This window comes from Gopherus evgoodei, chromosome 18, assembly GCF_007399415.2.
Source record: "Gopherus evgoodei ecotype Sinaloan lineage chromosome 18, rGopEvg1_v1.p, whole genome shotgun sequence".
In the NCBI taxonomy this organism is placed as follows: Eukaryota; Metazoa; Chordata; order Testudines; family Testudinidae; genus Gopherus; species Gopherus evgoodei.
In genome coordinates this window covers 12,619,343-12,638,933 of record NC_044339.1, presented here as the reverse complement: position 1 = coordinate 12,638,933, position 19,591 = coordinate 12,619,343, and the positions used below count along the sequence as shown (strand labels likewise).

At 47.5% G+C, this 19,591-nt stretch overlaps 1 protein-coding gene across 1 annotated transcript in view; it reads left to right on the top strand.

The window, feature by feature from the left end:
• Positions 1-16,615, top strand: part of SPSB1 (splA/ryanodine receptor domain and SOCS box containing 1) — a 69,127-nt gene extending 52,512 nt beyond the window's left edge. The window contains 6 exon segments of the mRNA XM_030537370.1: positions 7,161-7,468; positions 7,471-7,551; positions 7,553-7,602; positions 7,604-7,692; positions 7,695-7,979; positions 14,377-16,615. Coding sequence (XP_030393230.1) covers positions 7,286-7,468; positions 7,471-7,551; positions 7,553-7,602; positions 7,604-7,692; positions 7,695-7,979; positions 14,377-14,504 — 816 coding nt within the window. The 5' untranslated portion in view covers positions 7,161-7,285 and the 3' untranslated portion in view covers positions 14,505-16,615.
• Positions 16,616-19,591: the final 2,976 nt, after the last annotated feature.

The window sequence follows — 19,591 nt, the reverse complement described above, 5'->3', positions numbered from 1 at the left end:
CTCGGGTGCAGAGAGCTCCGGGCAAGACTTACCGCAAACTTGATAACCACAGTTCAGGGTGGCGTTGGGGTAATGGCACCAGCAGCGTGTCTGTACCACTTTGTAAAGCTCCCAGCACCAAGTCCCTGCTTTGTGCAGAGCCCACCTGCGCTGATGTCCTGTAGACTTGCACTGCCTCCCACTTAGCTTCTGGATGGGGTTTGTCATAGGATTTGACCTTTAAATCCCCATGTGGTTTGGAATGTGACTACCTGAAACGACCTGTCTGTGTGACAGCACTGTAGTTTGAGCAGTCGTCTGGCTTTAGACAGAGCAGGGACAGCTGGTGGGAGGACCTCTTGGGTGAGAGCCCCTCTTCCTGAGAACTTCTCCTGGTTGTTCAGACGGCCCAGATTTAATTTTTATGGCACACGGCAAAGCTCAAGACAGGAGAGCACAGTGGGTTGAAGGATGGAGTGGGTGGGGCATGTCTATGAGTCTGTAGGGTTGCTCATAGCCTGTCAGGAGTTTAGTAGTTAGACTTTTTTTTTTTTTTCTCAGCCCTTGTATAAATTATTGTGAAACTTCCGGACCCACTGGGTGAGCGCTTTAAACAAATCGAAAGAAACTAAAAGCAATGGAGCGGAGTCTTGGGTCTTGCCTAGACTACAGAACGTTGCCGTGTTGGGACAAGATGATGAACAGTCGAGTTGGCTGACGCAGGGCTGATCGCTAGCGAAGCATGGGGTTAAATCATGGTGAGTGTTTGTCAGCTAACTCAGTTGGTCAGTTGCTTTCAAACTCGAACGTTCTGTAGTGTGGACGGGTCTAGATGGCCAAAGCGAGGCTGGGGTTTGGATGTGATGTTGGGCGGGGTGGGTGTATGAACAGGGAGGCAAAGCATGGCTTCTCAACATCTTGCATGCAGTATTTTGGTGACGAATCGTTGCATTAGTTAATGCTTCAATGGGGAGGGTGAAGCTTGCAGGTCCTTTGCAAGAAGTGCAGTTTAAGCTGGGGCCTTAGAGGGTGGTCACATAATGGGGCTGGGTTAGGGGAGGTGTTCCAGCCCTGGGAAGTGGAGATGGCGCAGAACGACATGCAAATGGAAGGCTGCATCCCTTGGGAAAGGGCAAAGGAGGTTGTCGGAAAATAGCAGTGGATGTCCTTGCTGTGAGACTCCAAAGCCCTTAAATCTATCAAATTATGAATAAAACCAGAATAGCACAGGAGCAAAATGGGGCTTTAAAACTGGGGGGCCAAACGGGGTTGATGGTGGTAGAAAAATACAGAAATCCAGCAAGCACAGGCTGCATGAGCAATGGAGATCTTCCAGTGCATACATTCCATGGTGATAGGCACCTTTTGTAGACACCTGAAAATCTTTGTGGTGAAAGGTTTGTTGCTTTAAGTGCTTGGCGTCTTCTGACTCTTTTTCTTTAGGGCTGCCTGCGTCTCATGCTGAACTGTCTGTAGGGAGGCTTAATGCATAGCTCTGCGCTCCCAGATAGGTAAGCTGCCACTCTAATAGTATAGGAGTCCAGTCCTTGCGGGGGAGACAGCCATTTGCACAGCAGAACTGTTTTCTGGTCTGCTTTGTGCTTGCAGAGCACCACGGTGGCTGCTATACTTTAATTTGCAAGCAGGCGCTCTTTAAAATCCTGTTGGGATGTAAGGAATGAACCCTGCCTTTGGGTAATCTGATTCCATGCCAAAGCTGGCTCTCCTCAACTGCTTATAACTAGATGTGAGCTTGCACGGTGTTTGTCAGCCCCTCTAACAGAACTGACGGTTTCTGCCTTAGCCTGTCAGACTGTAAAGGGGCAACATTCTACATGAATCTTGGAGCCATAAGTTAAGTAGCATCTCCTTGTGTTACTTGGACACTATCCAGTTTGACCCTCTAGAAGCCCCTTACTTGTGTTCAGTTCTCACTGCTCCTTTCTGTTCCTTCCCAACCCAACCTTTTTCTCTCTCTCGTGTCCTGGCTGTAATGTCGAATCTAGTTCTTTGCTGCTTGGACCTGGCTAGCTCCCTAGTTCTTCGCCTCAGGAAAGAGGTAATGAAGACATGCAGTGACTAGTGCTCATCCAAAGGTGGGTGAGGTTCTTTCAAGTTTCCAAGGGCATCAGCTTTCATTCCCAGCTGAAAGCTCCTTTCTCTCTTGCGACACCGCTACTGCATTTCTGGGGCAGTGGCTCTGTTGGGCACATGGTGCACAATGGAGTGTTGCAGTAGGTATATATTGTGCTGCATTACAATAATTCCTAAACGCACAAGCCACGGTGCTCTGATTTGGAGCTCTCATTCTGTCCTCACAATCCTTGGCTCAATTCAGTGTCACAGGTATGTAAAGCCCACCCTTTCTCTGAGCTCCACTTGGTTTCAGGCAGGGGAAAACCCTATTACTCTTACAGATGAGCATGGGTGCAGTAATACAGATTGCACTTGGGAATAGCCTCCATTCAGCGGGTTAAGTCAAAGACAAGGAGTGTATGAAAGGGTTCTGTAGGTAACAAGTACTAGAATCTAGTCTTGGTGGCACTTGCGCAGATGAAGCAGGGAAATGGGGGATTGTTTGCTCATTAGCAGAGTACAGAAGTACCCTCTACTCCAGGAGTAGGCAACCTATGGCACGTGTGCCGAAGGCGGCACGCGAGCTGATTTTCAGTGACACTCACACTGCCCGAGTCCTGGCCACCGGTCCGAGGGGCTCTGCATTTTAATTTAATTTTAAATGAAACTTCTAAACATTTTGAAACCTTATTTACTTTACATACAACAATAGTTTAGTTTTTTATATATATATATATATTATTATAGACTTATAGAAAGAGACATTTTAAGGACGCTAAAATGTATTACTGGCACATGAAACCTTAAATTAGAGTGAATAAATGAAGACTCGGCACACCACTTCTGAAAGGTTGCCGATCCTAGCTCTACTCTCATGCATGTCTTGCTTCAAAATGTTCTGCACCAGATACTCACTCGGTTTGGCAGGCTGGATTGTAGCTTCTTGTCTGTTGCTATCATGTGGACCATTGTGTTCAGGAAAATCTCTGCATCTCCTTTTCTGCCAGTGTTTTGATCCTTCATCGTAGAGTTGATGGCCTCAAAGGATCACCAGATCATCTCGTCTGACATCCTATATATCATAGGCCACCAACACCACCCAAAACCGAATCGAAACCAGACTCTAGCATTCAGCTCATGTGAAACTAGATTACTATGCATCTCAGGGAGACAATAGGAGCGACCAAGGTGCACCAGTGCCCAAGGCACTTGCATTGGCAGAGAAGTGATTGAAGTATATCCAGATGTGCTAGGAAGGCGGATTACAGACCTGAATATCTGCAGATTAATCAAGATTTAGTGTTATCACCTATTGAAGTGAAGTGGAATGAGATTCCCGGGGAGAATGAGGCACATATTTTAAAGAGAAGCATTGAGACAAAGAAAGGGGAACATCATTAAAATTGTTCTGCAACTGGTTGATGACTTCTATGCTTAGCTGCTTAGCCAGTCAGCAAATGCTGGAGTGTGATTTAAGCAGTCCTTGCAAGTTCCCTAGCTTGTCTTCGGGTGCCCTTGTGGATAATACTGGATGATGTCTGACTTATAGTAATTATCTTCCATTTCCAGTTGTTTATTACCAATGTTATCAGCCCTGGTGTACAGAACTGGAGTTTGCTAAAGCACTTCTGCCCCGTAGGGCAGAGGTCCCTGAAGAGAGCCCAATATAGTACTTGAGATGTAGGATAGGTCTTGTTGTTTCATTGACATTGTCCCTTAAATGGTGAAGCATATGGCCTGTGCAAAACCGGAGCAGAAAATGGGTTGAGCATTTAAAGGTGGAAACAAACCGTTCTAAGAGGCAGCTGCTTTCTTCCATAGTTGCCTAATAAACTAGGGCAGGCTTGACTGGGAGGTTGGGAGTGGTTTGTTCCCTAAGAGCGCACCTCCAGGAATCTGACATTCAGCTCACCAGTCAAAGATAGAAGAGAATGTGTAAGATCTTCAGGGCCAGTGTACTGTGCCAGCTGTGGAGCTAATTTCTCGGAGATGGAACTTTGGGGGTTAGTCTCAGAAAGTTTGACAAACTGTGTGTGTGGTTTAGCACACTATGCAAATAGCCACAGAACTGCAGCAACCCCTGGACCACAGGCACCTAAAATAGCAGAGTAGTCTCAGCAACTTCGTTAGCATAAAGCTTAGGGGAAGCTGATCAGTCTGTCCGTGGTGATGCCGATGCACAGTACAGCCCTTCCTCCCCCCACTGCCTCTAACTGAAGTGCTGCTGCTTATGTCCGGTAACCTTACATTTTTATACAAGATCTGATTCATGCACTGTGATTTTTTTCTTTTTATTTTTTTTTCCATGCCAGATGAGGTCCTGGTCATGAGTAACTGTTGTGACTGTTAGCTGGCAGGAATTCTGGGTGATTGCCTCACTCCAGGAAACGTTAGAATAACACTTTTTTTTTTTCTTAGAAAGCTCGTTCCTTCCCCTCCCATATTTTTATTTTCCTAATAGCTGCCCCTGCTCTGGCAGCTCATAAACAGAGGGTTGCTTGTGTAGCCGAGTGAGAGCGGATTTGCTTGGGTGGACACAATGCCACAGAGCGGTGCACAGAGGTAGCTGGTCTCTAAGCAGATAGGGGCCTCTCAAAATGAGTCTGTCTGAAGCTTGGAAGGAAACTGTTAAGCTGTGCAAAGAATCCTGCTCCTCTTGCCGGACTCGGAGTCTGCTTCTGTCTCCCTGGGAAGAGCAGCTGCCCCAGTGATGCAGAGAATTTGAGACGCAACGTACAAGGAGGGTTTTTGTAACTATCTGGATTCCAGTAACTCAATGGGAGCTCTGCTGCCAAGCGTTGCTGGAATGTGGGCCTCCTGAAGCTGGGGCCGAGCCTGTTCGCCTGCTCCTTCAGCTCTGCAAAGTTGGACGCTTCCAAGGTACTTTGCAGTATTGGGGGGTTGGACTAGGGAAGTACTGGGGGGTTGGGGGACAGATTCCTCTCCAGACCTGTCCCAGCGGAGGGTGTGCTCTCTAACTCTGCCCACTGTTCAGCAAATCGTCTGTAGGCATCGGGGGGCTTTCCCTTGCTGCCCAGCCTCTCCCTTTTTTGATCACTGAAATAGCTTTATTGCTGTTGGGAAGTAGCCATGTTTAAAGCTTTTTTCAGGAGCTGAGTTTCAGTGCTGAGCTGAGGAAGGAAAACCTATCACTGAGCCAACCTTGCCTGTGTGTTTGCATTATGTAATCCTTTCTCCAGAGGATGCTTAGAGCCCAAAGGATTCCGTCCCACCCAGAGAGCCCTGTCACCTACAGCAGGCAGACAAGGAAGGCTGGATCCCGCACCCTTGGCCAGCTACAGCTACTCCAGGGAAATCCCTGCAAGTCACTTCCCCATCTCACATGAGCGAGTGCTTCCTCTGCTGTGCTCTCAGCTCTTGAACCAGCGAGGGGACAAAGTGCCAAACTCCTGCAGGGTAGCATAGACATCAGGCTCTGCCAGCCAGCCCTGTAATAGCCCAGCAAGTGCTAGACCTCTTCGCAGATCCGGATCAAGTCTTCAGGTTCCCCCTGAGAGCACAGTGGTGAGGAAATAAAACCCTGAAGGGAGACCCACTGAAGCACAGCCTACCCCTTTACTACTCCTATAGTAATATTTCAGCCACCTTCATTGTTTAGTGGCAACTGCCTCTATCTGGTGGTTGGTTCTGTCTTGTCTATTGCAAAATAAGACATGGGGTCAGGATAGGGGAAGCTTGTGCTGCTAAGAAGAAGCTAAATACAGAACATGCAGTAATCCCTGGACCTTGCCTTAAGCTTTAGTAACCAAGTCTGAATAAGCAAGCTCAGTTCTCCCGCCAGAGCACTCTCACCCTGCAAGATGAAAGCCAGCTCCTTCTAGGCTCTAAATGCAACGTCAAGCCCTCTGAACTTGGACATACCTCTGGGATTCGCTTTGCTACAAGGGCTCAAATAGCTGCAGTAGTTGCCTGGGGCTGTTTAGGGATTTTTCTTTGCAGAATGTTAAATGCTTTGTGTATTTTGGCTCCTTTCTGGGCAACTGTAGAGATTGCTTTGACTGTTGTCCAGTTGGAATGTAATTCCAGGGCCTTTATAAGTGGTCTGGAAAGATACACACAGGTGGATGGTCCTGGCAATGGCTGGGGTTGTCTCGTGCAGCTTGCATCTGTGAGAGTATAGGTTGGGGCTGAGATGAAGCAAGGCTGTACTCACTAAAAGCCATATCTGCTACAACTCAATTGCTGATTCAGGACCATCAAGGAATTTCTTAATCTCTGCAACTCTTGTGCCATGTATGCAGCATACAATTAGAGTATTTAGCAGGAGTGATTGGAGATTAAATGCAGGGGAGACCTATGGGAAGGCGGCGTATTAGAGAAGTCCTGGTCTAAAAGCTTTAGCATGGCCCAGGGACAAGAGGGTGGTCCAGTCTGTGTAACTCAAGGGAAAACCAAAGCTTCAGTGTTTTCAATGACGCCACAAAGGGCCAAAGTCTGCATTTCTCTATGCATCGTACATCACAGTACGGAGACTTGTGTCCTCCTTGCAGCTCGTGGGAGGCTGGGTGTGCTTAAATTTTTCCAGCTTCCTTATTAAACTTGGCCTACATGAGTTGCCTGGCAAACTCCCAGCCCTTACGGTACGTCCACACTGCAGTTAGAGGTGAAATTGCATCATGTGGAGACCAACCTGAGAGAGCTTTAAGCCAACTAGTGCAAGTCCCAATAGTGCTGAAGCTGCAGCAGCAGCAAGGACTTTGGCATCGGCTAGCTGCCTGGGTAAGTACCCAGTGTCCCAGATGGGCTTAAGCCTCTGTGCTGCGGTGGCTTCACTGCTCTTGGTGCTCTCTCTTGCTAGATTAAAGCTAGCTCAGGTAGGTCAATGTATGCTGCAGTCACACCTAGTCCTGCAATGTAGATAGAACTTTTCAAGGTTCCCTCTAGAACATGCTGCACGTTCCAGTGAGTGGTGGTCCTGTCTCTGTCTGTGCAGGGCATGTGAGCCAGCCCTCCTCCATCCCCCACCGCTCCAGGTGTGACCTTTGGTCTGTTTGCCCAGTCAACTGGAGTGCTGGGACTCTTGTTTACAGGTGGTGTGCTAATGTTTAACTCTGCTCCTCCTTGTTTTTCTTTCCCTCCATTAGGCAATACTGACCAGTGCACATCTTGATAAGGTCTCTGAGCACCTCTTCTGCAGGCTGAATGACAGCGGGAGGGTAATTGATGAGCTTGCCTGGGAGTCTCTAAATACCTGAAATCAAAGCACAAGATGGGTCAGAAGGTCACTGGTGGGATAAAGACTGTGGATATGAGAGACCCTGCATACAGGCCACTCAAGCAGGAGCTCCAGGGGCTGGATTACTGCAAGCCCACGCGCCTGGACTTGCTACTGGATATGCCTCCGGTCTCCTACGAGATCCAGCTGCTGCACTCGTGGAACAACGATGACCGGCATCGCTGAACGTCTTTGTGAAAGAGGACGACAAACTCATATTTCACCGGCATCCGGTGCTCAGATGCACAGATGCCATCCGAGGGCAAAGTTGGATATACGAGGGGACTGCATGTGTGGCAGATCACGTGGCCATGAGCAGCGGGGCACGCATGCCGTGGTAGGGGTGGCTACAGCGACGCGCCCATTGCATTCTGTAGGGTACACGACCTTGATAGGAAATAACATGAATCCTGGGGCTGGGACCTTGGGCGGAACAGACTGTACCACGATGGCAGAAACCAGCCGAGTAAAACCTACCCTGCCTTCTTAGAACCAGATGAGACTTTCATTGTGCCGGACTCTTTCCTGGTGGTCCTGGACATGGATGACGGAACCCTGAGCTTCATCGTAGACGGGCAGTACATGGGCGTTGCTTTTCGGGGACTTAAAGGGAAAAAACTGTATCCAGTTGTAAGTGCGGTGTGGGGGCACTGCGAAATACGGATGCGCTACTTGAACGGGCTTGATCGTGAGTATAAACGTCTGCAGCTTGTTCTGAAAGTGCAGATCTCTGCATGCCTTCCTAGCCCTGCTAAATAGATGGAACCACATATCCGCACCTCCCTTCCCAATAGCTAGTGAGTTATGTACCTGAAAACTGTGGCCCGTGCAAACCGAAATGACTGTTAGGACAGCAGGGTCAGTTAGGGCAGCAAAGGGTTTGGGGGAGGATGGGGTTTCTGCTCCAGATTAGTCTCTGCTAATGGGCTGTGTTTGGAAAGAACAGTATTGTTTCTAACTGGATCTGGTGTAGCTACCAGTCAGCCAGATTATTTTCCTATAGCCGGGTAACCCCAACAGGTCTGGCTACACATCAGCACACGGGGCCTCAAATTAGCAAAGCAGTTTGAAAGTAACTAGGTGACTGTATAGGGCGGAAAGTGTGGATTTTGGGCAGCTATGCAGAGAGGAAACCTACTGCTGGGACTCCAGCCATGTGCATTAAGTCTATCTGGAAAGCTGATGTCGTCGTCCTCCTCCTCCCCCCCACTTACTGCTAGAGTCTCCAGTGCCTTACTATGGATTTAGGCCAATGGGATGGCAGAATCCTGTAGCGTCTCTGTAGCACTCTTTCCCTGAAAGGTGACCTCTCCTCACGTACTCTTCATACAGGGAGAACAAGTTTTAAACTGCTTGTGCAGGCCACATGTGTAGGGAGCTGCGCAGTCAGTAGCCTGGAACCCCACCTCTTTCAGCAACTAGCTTTCTGTCCTTTTCCCTTAAAGGCTAAGTAACACTGTTAAACAGAGTGGGATTGGGTATTGTGGCCAGGAAAACCTTGGTAGTTCTGAGGGCTCAGTGTAAACTCATGGTGGCAGTTGGTCACCAAGCTTAGTACAAGCTTCCCAAGTTCAAATTGATCCTGGAAAAAAAAGCTTATCTGTCTCTTTGGGACAGAGGTTCCCAATTGCACCAGAATATGATTTAGTCCATTCGAAGGAATGGCTTAATCTGGATTTGCTGCTACTTCAATTTGTCAGGTTTAATATGGGAAGAGAGAGCATGTTCACCCTGAGCCCCAGAGTAGCATCTGTCTTGTATTGTTGCAGGGGATTATAGAATACTTTCTTCCTGTATGTGGGGTAAATATACATTGCTCTTCATCAAGCCATGCATAGGTCACCCAGTGCAATGATGACGCCCTTTCAGAATCGAGTGTAGTATTAATTACAATGAATAATTATGAGTTATTTAAGCGTATAGTTCCTTCTGTAGAACGAAGTGCGTGCCTAATACTGCAGACTTTGATCTCCTTGCTACTGTAGCTATTAAATTTAAGGCAATGGGGTGGGTGTTTGTATTGTAGTCCCTCTGGTAGCCCTGGTCATGGAGCAGTATTCTGTTGTGCTAGGAGCTGTACAAACAGACCAAAAGGGACAATGTGTTTGAACAGTGAGATTTTTTTTTTCCCCACTCTACATTAAAACTCCTAGTTTTTGCTACCCAGGATGGACTGCAGAGACTGAATCTTCCAACTTCGCTGTTTCTGCTGCTCCATTATCTAGCCAAACCTGGCAACCAATCGACATGTAGTAGGTATTCCTGGCCTGGGAGAGCGCTAGTGCTGAGTCATAGGCATTGGAGTGAAACGTTTGGCGAGCGTGTGTGTGTGTGTGTGTGTGTGTGTGTGTGTGAGAGAGATAAGTCTCACTTCTCCTAATTTGCCCTGTTGTAAACACCTACCATTCAGTCTCTTGATTTTCAAATTTAGTGTAGCGGGGCTCTGAGCAAACCTGGCCAGTGGTGCAGCTGGGTATATAGCAAGCTCTGAGCTTTTGCATGACTACAGGGACAGCTACAGATTAAACATATCCAAACTCATGTATTTTTACTCTACACTTTAAGTTCACCGTAACCGAGATCTCCCTAATGACAGCCTCCTTCCCCCCCACATACCTCTCAGCAAAACATTGTCTTATCTGTGACCCATGTCAAGCAAATGCTTGGCTCAAAGGAAGAGCTTTGCCTTGCACATCAGTGAGGAGAATTCCACAACCCAGGACTCTTCCTCAAAAACTGTTACTCCTCACTTGCAGGTGCCATTGGTTGGAGAGATCTTTCCAGCTAAGCCTGATGGCCGTAGCAGCCCTTTGGGGATGGTTAGTCTCACAGGTACCACGTCCCAAACCGTGTGGAAGTAGGTAAAGCAAAACAGGCATTTCAAATTACATCCAGGAGCAGACAGGCAGGGATTGGAGCACTAATATTCTGTACCCCTCTCCTTCTAAACAGTGATGGGACTAGAGTGGTCTAATTTTGAGGTGGCCTAAACCGAGCTTTGTGACACAAGAACACAGATTCTTGTCTAAACTGTGGTCTTGGCCAATCGCCCTATCAAGTCTCCTGTATCTGAAAGGAACCAGCCAGAGGTAATGGCTGGGAATGGTTTGTATTTACTTTTACAGGCTAATAAATGAGCAAGAGCCCGTCACTTGCACTAGCTCTGAGGGTCCAGGCACAGGGCAAGTGTCTGTGTGAAGTAGAGAGAGGCAGTGGATAAAGGTCGGATGTCTTATCTCCATGGATTAGCTGCCTCTTTGGGATGCTGGTGCTGAAACTTGAAAATGCATAGTCAGTGCTTTCCATATAGGCTGCCTTCTGCAGCTAAAAACTACCACCTGAAAGCCAGATGGTCCCTCTGCAGCCACTTCCTCCCAGCCTCCTTGTCTCTAAACAGGCTGGCTGGGAGCATGTCTGGAAGGGTGCCCAACCCTGGAGGGCATGGGATCAAGCATTTGAATAGAGTGCCCTTGGCAGTGGTGCCCTGCCACTCAGACAGAAGGGAGTCCAGCTGTGGCACAGCTGCTATATACAGTATGGCCTAGGGAAGGCAGTTATTCAGGTAGCTGGGTTCCAAACCATTCAGCACTATAGGGGTGAAGCCAGTAGGCGGCCAATATAGTTTGGAGTTCTCAGCACAGAACTCCGCAAAGCAAGCGAACAGTCACGTTCTGTGTCTGCTTGTCAGAGTGGGTTCCAAGGTGTAACATACCCAATGTGGGGCTACTGGAGCCCAGCCTTGACCGTGGGTAGTAGTATCAGAATCAGAAATGGTCAGACACCAGCTACCAGGCACAGATAGCTGGTTGGAGCTGGGTGGTCTTTATGGGACTGTTTTGGGGTTATCCATGCTAACAAGTAATGTAGTGAGTGCGATTTAGCTGGATTAGTTTGCATCCAAAGCTGCTTTGAAGGCCACAGCATTAGCATGTTTCTATTGCAGTGATGCCACAGGACCCGAGGAGGGTCAGGGCCCTATTGTGCTGAATACTGTATAAACAAAGACGCAGTCCTTGCCCTGAAGAGCTTACAGGCGAAGGGACAAATGAAGTTCATTGGGGTGGGGCCTGGAGTGGGAAGTAGAGAATCAAATGCATAGTAGGCACCCTTGCCTTTTAAAATGACTTCTAAAGAGTCATGTCCCCATATGCCTCACACATAGCCATTAATTAGCTGATTGACCAGCACTGTAGCTGAGCTGCATCTCAAGAGGAGGATTGGGACCTTCAGGGTTGGTGCAGGGAAGCCCTAGTATGGACAGAGGGATAGATCCTAGTGGAAAGAACAGAGACCAATTGGTGGACAAGGCTGGCTAGGTGGAGAGGCTGGAGGGGGGTGCGGGGCAGAGATGTTTAGAACCTTGAAAGGAAGGGTTGGAATCTTGAGCTTGATCTGATGTGCAGGGTACTGAATTTTGAAATCAAGACTGGATGTCTTTCTAAAAACTATGCCCGAGGAATTATTTCGGGGAAGTTCTCTGACCTGTGTTACACATGAGGTCAGACTAGATGTTCCCAGTGGTCCCATCTGGCCTTGGAATCTAAGAAGGGATTCTGCCCAAGCTGCTAGGAAAACTCTGCCACAGCTTTGTCAATGAGCATTGGGAGGCTAAAAGGTGGAAGCAATGGCTACAATAATCTGAAAAGTGGGGTGGGGAAGACCGGAATGAGGGTGTCGTTGCTCTGGACAGAAGGGAAGGATGGATCTTAAAACTCTTACGGAGTGCGAAGTGTTGGAGAGATGCAAGAGGGTTTTTGGTTGGTTGGTTCTGGAATGATCCTGGAAGGGAGCACGAATGCAATGACATTTATAGTCAGAAAATGGACTAAAAGCTTTGCCTCTCATCTGTTGGCAGTGGCAGCAGGATGAACAGGGTCGATAGCTTAATTTGGCTTGTTCCAGAGGAAGCGAGCACTGTTGGCATGAATCTGTAGTCAGCTCCTGAAAAACTGACGCTTGTTGGCCAAGATTTTCAAAGTCCCCGTTTTGAGGGTTCCAGCTGGACCTGGATTTTTAGATGCTGTTGAGCTTTTTATTTTTTATAAATCAGAACCTCTTAAAGTGTCTAGTGAGACAGCCCAAAGCAGAGGCATGCCTAGTTGCTTTTGAAAAACCTTGACCCTTATTTAGTGCTATCCAGATGAGCTTGGAAAACTTAATCAAGAAAAACTCTTGAAAGTTCAGATTCTTTTCCTTACGTGCAGCTGTAACTTTGGTTACTGCTGTCTGCCCCATCAGATCACAAGAAACCCGTCTTTCCTGTGGAGAGCAGCGAAATATTCCTAGGAAATATTCATTTGTGTATTAATCTGTTATGGCAGCTCGCTCAAGTTAAATTGCATCTCCTACTTTTTTGAGACTATGAAATTGCTTAGGTAGCAGAATTGTAACCCAGGAAGTAGGGAGATGGCAATTTGGATCGTCTATCTCTAAAATATCAATCTTAATCTCGACCTCCTGGATTTCCTGGGCTCACTGTGCTGAACACTTGGCTTTCGTAGATCCTCCTCCTTCCTAAGAACTAGAGATAGCAGCTCCCTGCTGCATTGATGTGTGTGGAGCCATAGGTGCATATGCAGTCATTGGATATTGAAAAACATTTCCCCAACTCTTCATTGCTGGGGTACTGCCGTAGTCTGTCAAACCTAACTGTGGAGCTAAAATGAAGCTAGTCTTTTGACTACTAGCTTTTTCACACTGGGTGGGTCTTAATCCTGGTTAGTGAAGCCAGCCACCCTTGCGCTTTCTCCTTTCTGTATTATTAAAGCCGTTTTGCAAGAATCGTAGTTGCAGATCTTCCAGTAGAACATGTTCTGTCCCCTGTACTGGGAGCACTCTCTGGGGCGTATGACGTGGGCTTGTCCCCTTAAATATAGGTATTGCAACCTAGTTTGTTGAGGACATTCTGTAGGTGGCTTGGTTCTCATATGCCCCCCAGTCACTGAAGTCCTGACCTAGGCAAGTGAGCTCAACTCATTCTTTTGGGGGTGATTTCTTCATGTTAGGCTTTAGATTTTTCTCAAGGTGGCTACGATTAGCCTCTGCTGGAGACTGCGGTCTTGAGCTATCTCATTGGAAAATCTCCCTGGAGGGGAAACAGGCTAGAGATCTGCTGCAGTGATGGGTTTTGGGGGTGGATGGGGGGGTGGGCAGGGTTGCCTGCAGAAGAGAAATTACTACTCACATCAGTGATGCGTGTTCAGTGCAAGCACTGGCTTTAGCAGCCAGAATACCTGCACCCTTAATCGCATGACGCTTGGATTTCAGGAGGTGTTAACAGAATAGAAACTCTTGTGCTGCATCATGGGGGATGCCGTGCTGGCACAAGGAACTTTCCCAGTCCACCAAGGATGCATAGAAAGACACCCCAGTAGAACTGACAGTGTGAGCTCTAAATAAAGCCCTCACTGTTAAGGGCTATAAAACCTGCTGCATGGATAGTGAACTGATGGATGCGGGTGTACAGTCCCATCTGGTGCTGCTGGATCAGGATGCAGGTTGAAGGTGAAATCTCTGCTGAGGCGAGCAAATCTAGTGATTTGTGAAACTTGATGGAGCTGGCCTGTCTGTATTTTGGGGGTGGGGAGGTCAGAAGTAAGCATGTGAAGGCTTCTGGGGTGCCTAGAAATGTGAAGAACAGTACATTGTTTTGGGGTACCTAGAAATAATAAAATCATACTGCAAGATGCAGTCCTGTGTTTAAACAGCTTTCACAAAGGTTCCCACATTGTGGTGTCTAAAAATGTGGGATCTCCCACCTTAACTGAATGCTGCTATACCTCCCTAATTATTGGGGGATTCCAGGGTCTCGTTTCCTACTCTACCGTTGGTATTTCTAGGGCATGTATTACCTTCAGTGCTTGCTGCGGATAGTTTACAGCTTTCGTGGCCTACTGGGATCCTCTGCATAGTAACCTAGAACTGCTGCCTCGCTTGCTGAGGGTGCTGGGTGGTCAAGGGCTCCTGAACAGGCCAGGGCCTCAGTTTCTCTCACGCTCGTCTTGAATATCTGTTACCGTAACTAACAACACAACCACCAGACTCTAACTCGTGTTCTGAGTTAACGTGTGGCTTTTGTCTTGCAGCCGAACCACTGCCTCTGATGGACCTGTGCCGGCGTTCTGTGCGGCTGGCTCTGGGCAAGGATCGACTGAGTGAGATCCAAGCGCTGCCACTGCCAGCCTCCCTCAAAAGCTACCTTCTCTACCAATGACCTACAGGTTGAAGGATGCTGTGAGAACTGAAACAGGCAAATGATTTGGCGCTGACCCACTGGACGGTGGTCCTGCCAGTCTCCCCCCATCATCACTAGTGTTGGACATCCTCAGCCCAAGTACCTTCCTCCAATGCCAAAACCAAATATGCCCTTAAAATGGCCATTTTCAAATATCCTTGTTTCACAACTAAGATGACCTTTGCTGATGAAGTTCACATCACATCCCTGCATGCTTCCAAAAACCCCCCAAAACACAGCCTTCCAGAATCTCTCTGCACATCCCTTGCTGCTTTCCTCCCAGCTCCTGGCAAACAGCTATAGAGCATCCTTTGAATACCTGCAGTCGAGGAGTAAATTCTGCCTCTTACGCCAGCTGAAGGAGAGTACATGAGGCTTGGAAGGGAAGCACTGAGAATGGCAACACGTTGAATGGCAGGTGCTAGATGTGGAATGGCACAAGATGGGGAGGGGCCTTCTGACAAGCAAGGATGTAAAAGACTTCAATGGGAAGTGAAGACACCAAAAAAACTCCACATGGACACTTTTTTTTTTTTTTTTTACTTGGATAAGGTGGTTATGTACCTGATGTCAATGTTGCGATACTGTCTCACCTTGTCTTAACTGTTACTTTATGTAGATTGAATCTTGTTTCTTTCACCATCACTCTCCATCCCTCACTCCATTTTTCCTGCATCTTGTCTGTCTTCCTTTTCACTGGCTGTGATGCTAGTGGCAGATAAGACCTGCAATAGATGGGGAAACCAATCCTTTAAGCAGTCCCTCTGATGTCTGCATCTCCTCCCTCTTTTTCCTTGTGTTCACTTTAACCTGCAGCTTTTAGATCAGGTGCCTGTTGGCGGTGAGTTTCCCCTGCCATGACTCATTGGCATCCAATATCATCCATGGAAAGCCAGCCACTCCAGATTGATTTGTCAATTTGCAGATTTTTTACAGCCACAGACCTCTCCTTTCTCATGTCTGTGTCATACATATTCTAGTCCATGTTAGGGCCCCTGAAATGGATCTGCCGGGGAATCTTCTGCTTTGATAAGCTGCTTAGAGTATTTCAAAGCAGAGTTTTTCAGTCTGCCATTGTCCATCAAGATAATCTCCTCCTTACTCTCTGGCAGGAATGACCTTCTCTCTCATCCCTGCTAGTGGCCAGAGGGACGACCCAGGAGGAAGGGTGTGAACAGAGTGTTCTGACTTACAGTATGTCAGCAGGCCAGACGTCTAGAGGGTGATGTGATGGAAAGTAGTTTGATGGGAAGCTCTTTTGATGCTGTGCATGCACAGCAAAGGGAACTAGCCTGAATTACAGTCAAGAGGGGGAGAAGAACCATTGAGACTTTATTTTAAAAATTTTAAAAAAAAAAAAAGGAGAAATCCTCGCACATCCCAAATAAAGATTCTCACCTCAGTAGCCAAAAAGAGAGGACCCAGTCCCCCACTGTCAACAGGAGCTGCTCCCTCCTGGCCTCTCCAAATAGCAGGCTATTAAGCTGCCTTCTCTGGGGTTATTTTGCACATTTCTTTTTTGTCTTGAAAAACTGTTTGTGTGGGGGTTTTTTTGCTTCTGTTTTGTACAGGTACAAATGAGGTTTATTTGTTGAAAATGTTTAATATATATTTGTGGTGTTGTATAATCCTGTTTTAAACAGCTGCTGTATGGTACCTTTTTAAAAAAAAAAATATCTACTGGCATAGTATATTTTTTAAAGCACAGAATTGGTGCCAAGACTGGGTGGGGTGCGGTGTGCCCCTTTCTTTCTTTTTTTATGTAACCTGGATGATTATTTTTATGTAGGGATTTGTACAAGCTTCTGTTACAGGGTGGGACACGTACCAAGTTGCACAAGAGAATTCAGCATGTACAGAGCCTAGCTTGATTGCCTTCAACTCGACCAGCATCTTCCACGCCTCCTGGGAAGTGGCCACCTTCTGTCCTGTTTGTGTGCTTTTAGTGCCCCCACCCCTTTGTTTCCACTGTGTCTCTGCTATCTCCAGTGCATTGCTTTGTACAGTTTTAAACTCTTTGCTTTCCCTTTTACAGCTGTAAATAATATTCAGTAATCCAATACAGAAATAAAGTTTATTAAATATATAGAGCAGGAGTCCTGTTTTATTTGTGCCTAGGGGGCCCCTACCAAAATCAGAGGCCAGTTGTGCTCGGGTCTGTACATATACAGACCAAGAGACCTGCCCCAAAGAGTCTAGTCTGAATAGAACAAGCAAAGATGAGAGCATGTGTGGCAGAGCTGGGAATTGAACCCAGATATCTAGTGCTATAAACCCCATCCTTGTTCTTCAGACTGAAAAGCTGCTTCCCTCCTTCCCCGCCCCACCCCCCACTTACATGCAGAGCTGTCATTACGAGTTGTGCTCTTATGCAAGCTTATCTGGTATGGTCTTGTGGTGGTGCTCCCCTGCTGAAAGCGAGATGCCTGGCCGTGTTGGAGGAGACATAGAGGTGACTGGGGAACAGGGCTGTGTGGATAGGAATCTGAAGTGGTATCGGTGAAAGGCTGGAGTATCCTATTGTAGCTAAAGGAGGGGCCAGGCCCTATGCCCCCACTGCCACACTTCTTTTCCATCTGACCATTGGAGCCCCTCACCCTGTTCTCCAGACTCTGGGCTCCTTGCAATCCATTGCATACTTCCTAGCAGAGGCACATAATGGACAACTATAGCCTCAGATGGCTCAGTTTTTTTTGATAGATTGTAAGGCCAGAAGGGACCATTAAAACACCTAGTCTGACTTCCTGCATATCATGAGTCCGAAGTTTTACCTTGTTGCCCCTGTACTGAAACCAACAACGTGTTGGGCTAGAGCAGATCTTCCAGAAAGGCGTCCAGTCTTTGAATGGAAGACTCCCAAGAGTCAGAGAATCTACCATTTCCTTTGGTAGCTTGTGGTTATCGTGGTAGTGTTGCACTGTTTCCACCTGTAACAGCAGGTACCATTTGAGTTCAGGTCTCCCTCATTGTTTGTCAATTGGGATCAAGCCTGCAGCCGTCTTGTTGCATGTAACTTCCTTCTGAATACTGAGTGTGAGGAAGGTTGCAGGAGGCAGGCCAAGAGAGTGGGGATATGATGTATGAGAATTGCAGCACTTTTGTTTCTTTGAAGCACTGGGGATCTTCCGCTAACCAGTGTGTTTGGACAACCTCATTAACTTCTAAAGGCTTATGGGACCCACATCTGCCAGTCATGTCTGGAAATCTCTACTGCACATACGGCTGGATTGAATATCTCTGAGATGAGATGGCAGTTTTGGCAGGGAAGGCTTGTTACTGGCCCTGTACTCAGTTCCTTAAAATGAACCAGGTTCACTCATAGATGCCTTTTTTTAAAGGCCTTAAGGGACTCTTATCTAGGCTGACTTCCTGCATAGCACATGCCAGAGAGTTTTACCCAGTGATTCTTGTATCAACCCCATAACTTCTGGGTGAGGAAAGATTATCTTTTAGACACCTGCTATCTTGACTTGGAATTTAAGTGACTGAGAATCCACCACATTCCTTACGTTCCAATGGCTAGCTAGCCTCTCTTTAAAATGTGCCTCTTTCACACTGTAGTGTAAGGGTAAAGAATCACTGTGTATATGAACAAAATGTAATGGGCAATACAGTATAAATATGGGAATGTTTTTGTTTTCCTTTGGGTTACTTGAGTGGGTTCCTGAAAGTTGCGAAGAAAAAGTGGAGGGGATCTGGAGAGGCGGAGAGGAAGAAACGGAGAGAAGGGAACTGGCTAAATAGAGGAGATCATGACCTATTCCAGCCAGGCTCTTTTGGGGTTACATGGAAGTAGTGAGATTCCTGTTTCTCCTCATTCACTTAACTGAGGGTCTTTTGGATGGGGTGGAAAAGTGCAAGAGCAGTGCCCTGCCCCTGCAGGTTCAGGTAGCACCTGCCCTTGATGCAGGGGATCGATGGCTCTGGAATCTGTAGAGGGATGCACAGAGCCTCTTTCCTCTAGGCCATTGACTCCTACCTGGTTCAGACCTCGTGGCGATGAACTGAGGCTGTTTTGCCATTAGATCTGTCTGGTACAGATGTCATTACAACTGTCTGTTAGAGGCCAAAGATATAATTTGGTGGTGGAATCTGAATAGCCCTCTTAAGCCTGGTGGGTCCTCCAGCTCAAGGCTGAAGGATTTGCAAGGGGTGGTGAGTGGAAGTTTACATTGCTTCTGCCCACATAATACACTGAGTCCTTCCAGCTACAGGGCTCTTAACCTCGCACCTTACACCAGTCCTACCCATTCCACTTTGACTCAAAGCACCAATGGGGATGCAGTTGGTATAATCAGTGCCCACCCCTCCCTGTGACTGCTTGAAATGACAATACATAGGCTTTGGGGAGAGGTTTCACTCCTTGGAAAGAAGGCCCTGTTTAAAGAAGGTAGTTCCATGGTCCCAGAAGTGGCATCTTGCAATGCCAATGCCGTGGTGTTCGGGGTGGTCGCTCTGCCTAGTCCTTTGTAGGATTCTATAATGGCTACAAGGTGACCTTAGCTAATGCAGTTTTCCCTGGTAGACTAGTGTGTATGTGACTTACGGGGCTGGGGTTGAGAGCACCTGTACTAATCCGGGGCAAGCCTTGCACCACTTGTGAGAGGAAGCACACCAATGCCATAGCTACCAAACCGGGCAGGGTGGGTGTGAGAGGAAAAGACCTCTTACAACTCCAGCCTGGGGAAGAGGGTCTGTAAAACTGAGCTCCACTCAAGATTGCATTTAGCCTTAGATGGAGTTTACCACCTGCTTTGGGCTGCATTCCCAAGCAACCCAACTCCGAGAAGACCCGGTCCCGGCTTGCCCGGGGCTGCCACCGGCCTCACACCGTCCACGGGCCTTGAACTCTTAGTACACCAGTACACTGGGCAGGAGACAAATGCAAGATAAATGAGAGGAGGGGGCGGGAACCCTTGGTGCCACTCTTTATATTTAAAGGAAAGCGCTAATGCAATGATGCTAAGTGAAAGTACCCTGCACACATGGTAACAATGAATCTGCATCTTTCTCATGCTGCAGGTAGCAGGGATTTGAAGAGAAATATTAACTTCTGACCATATGTG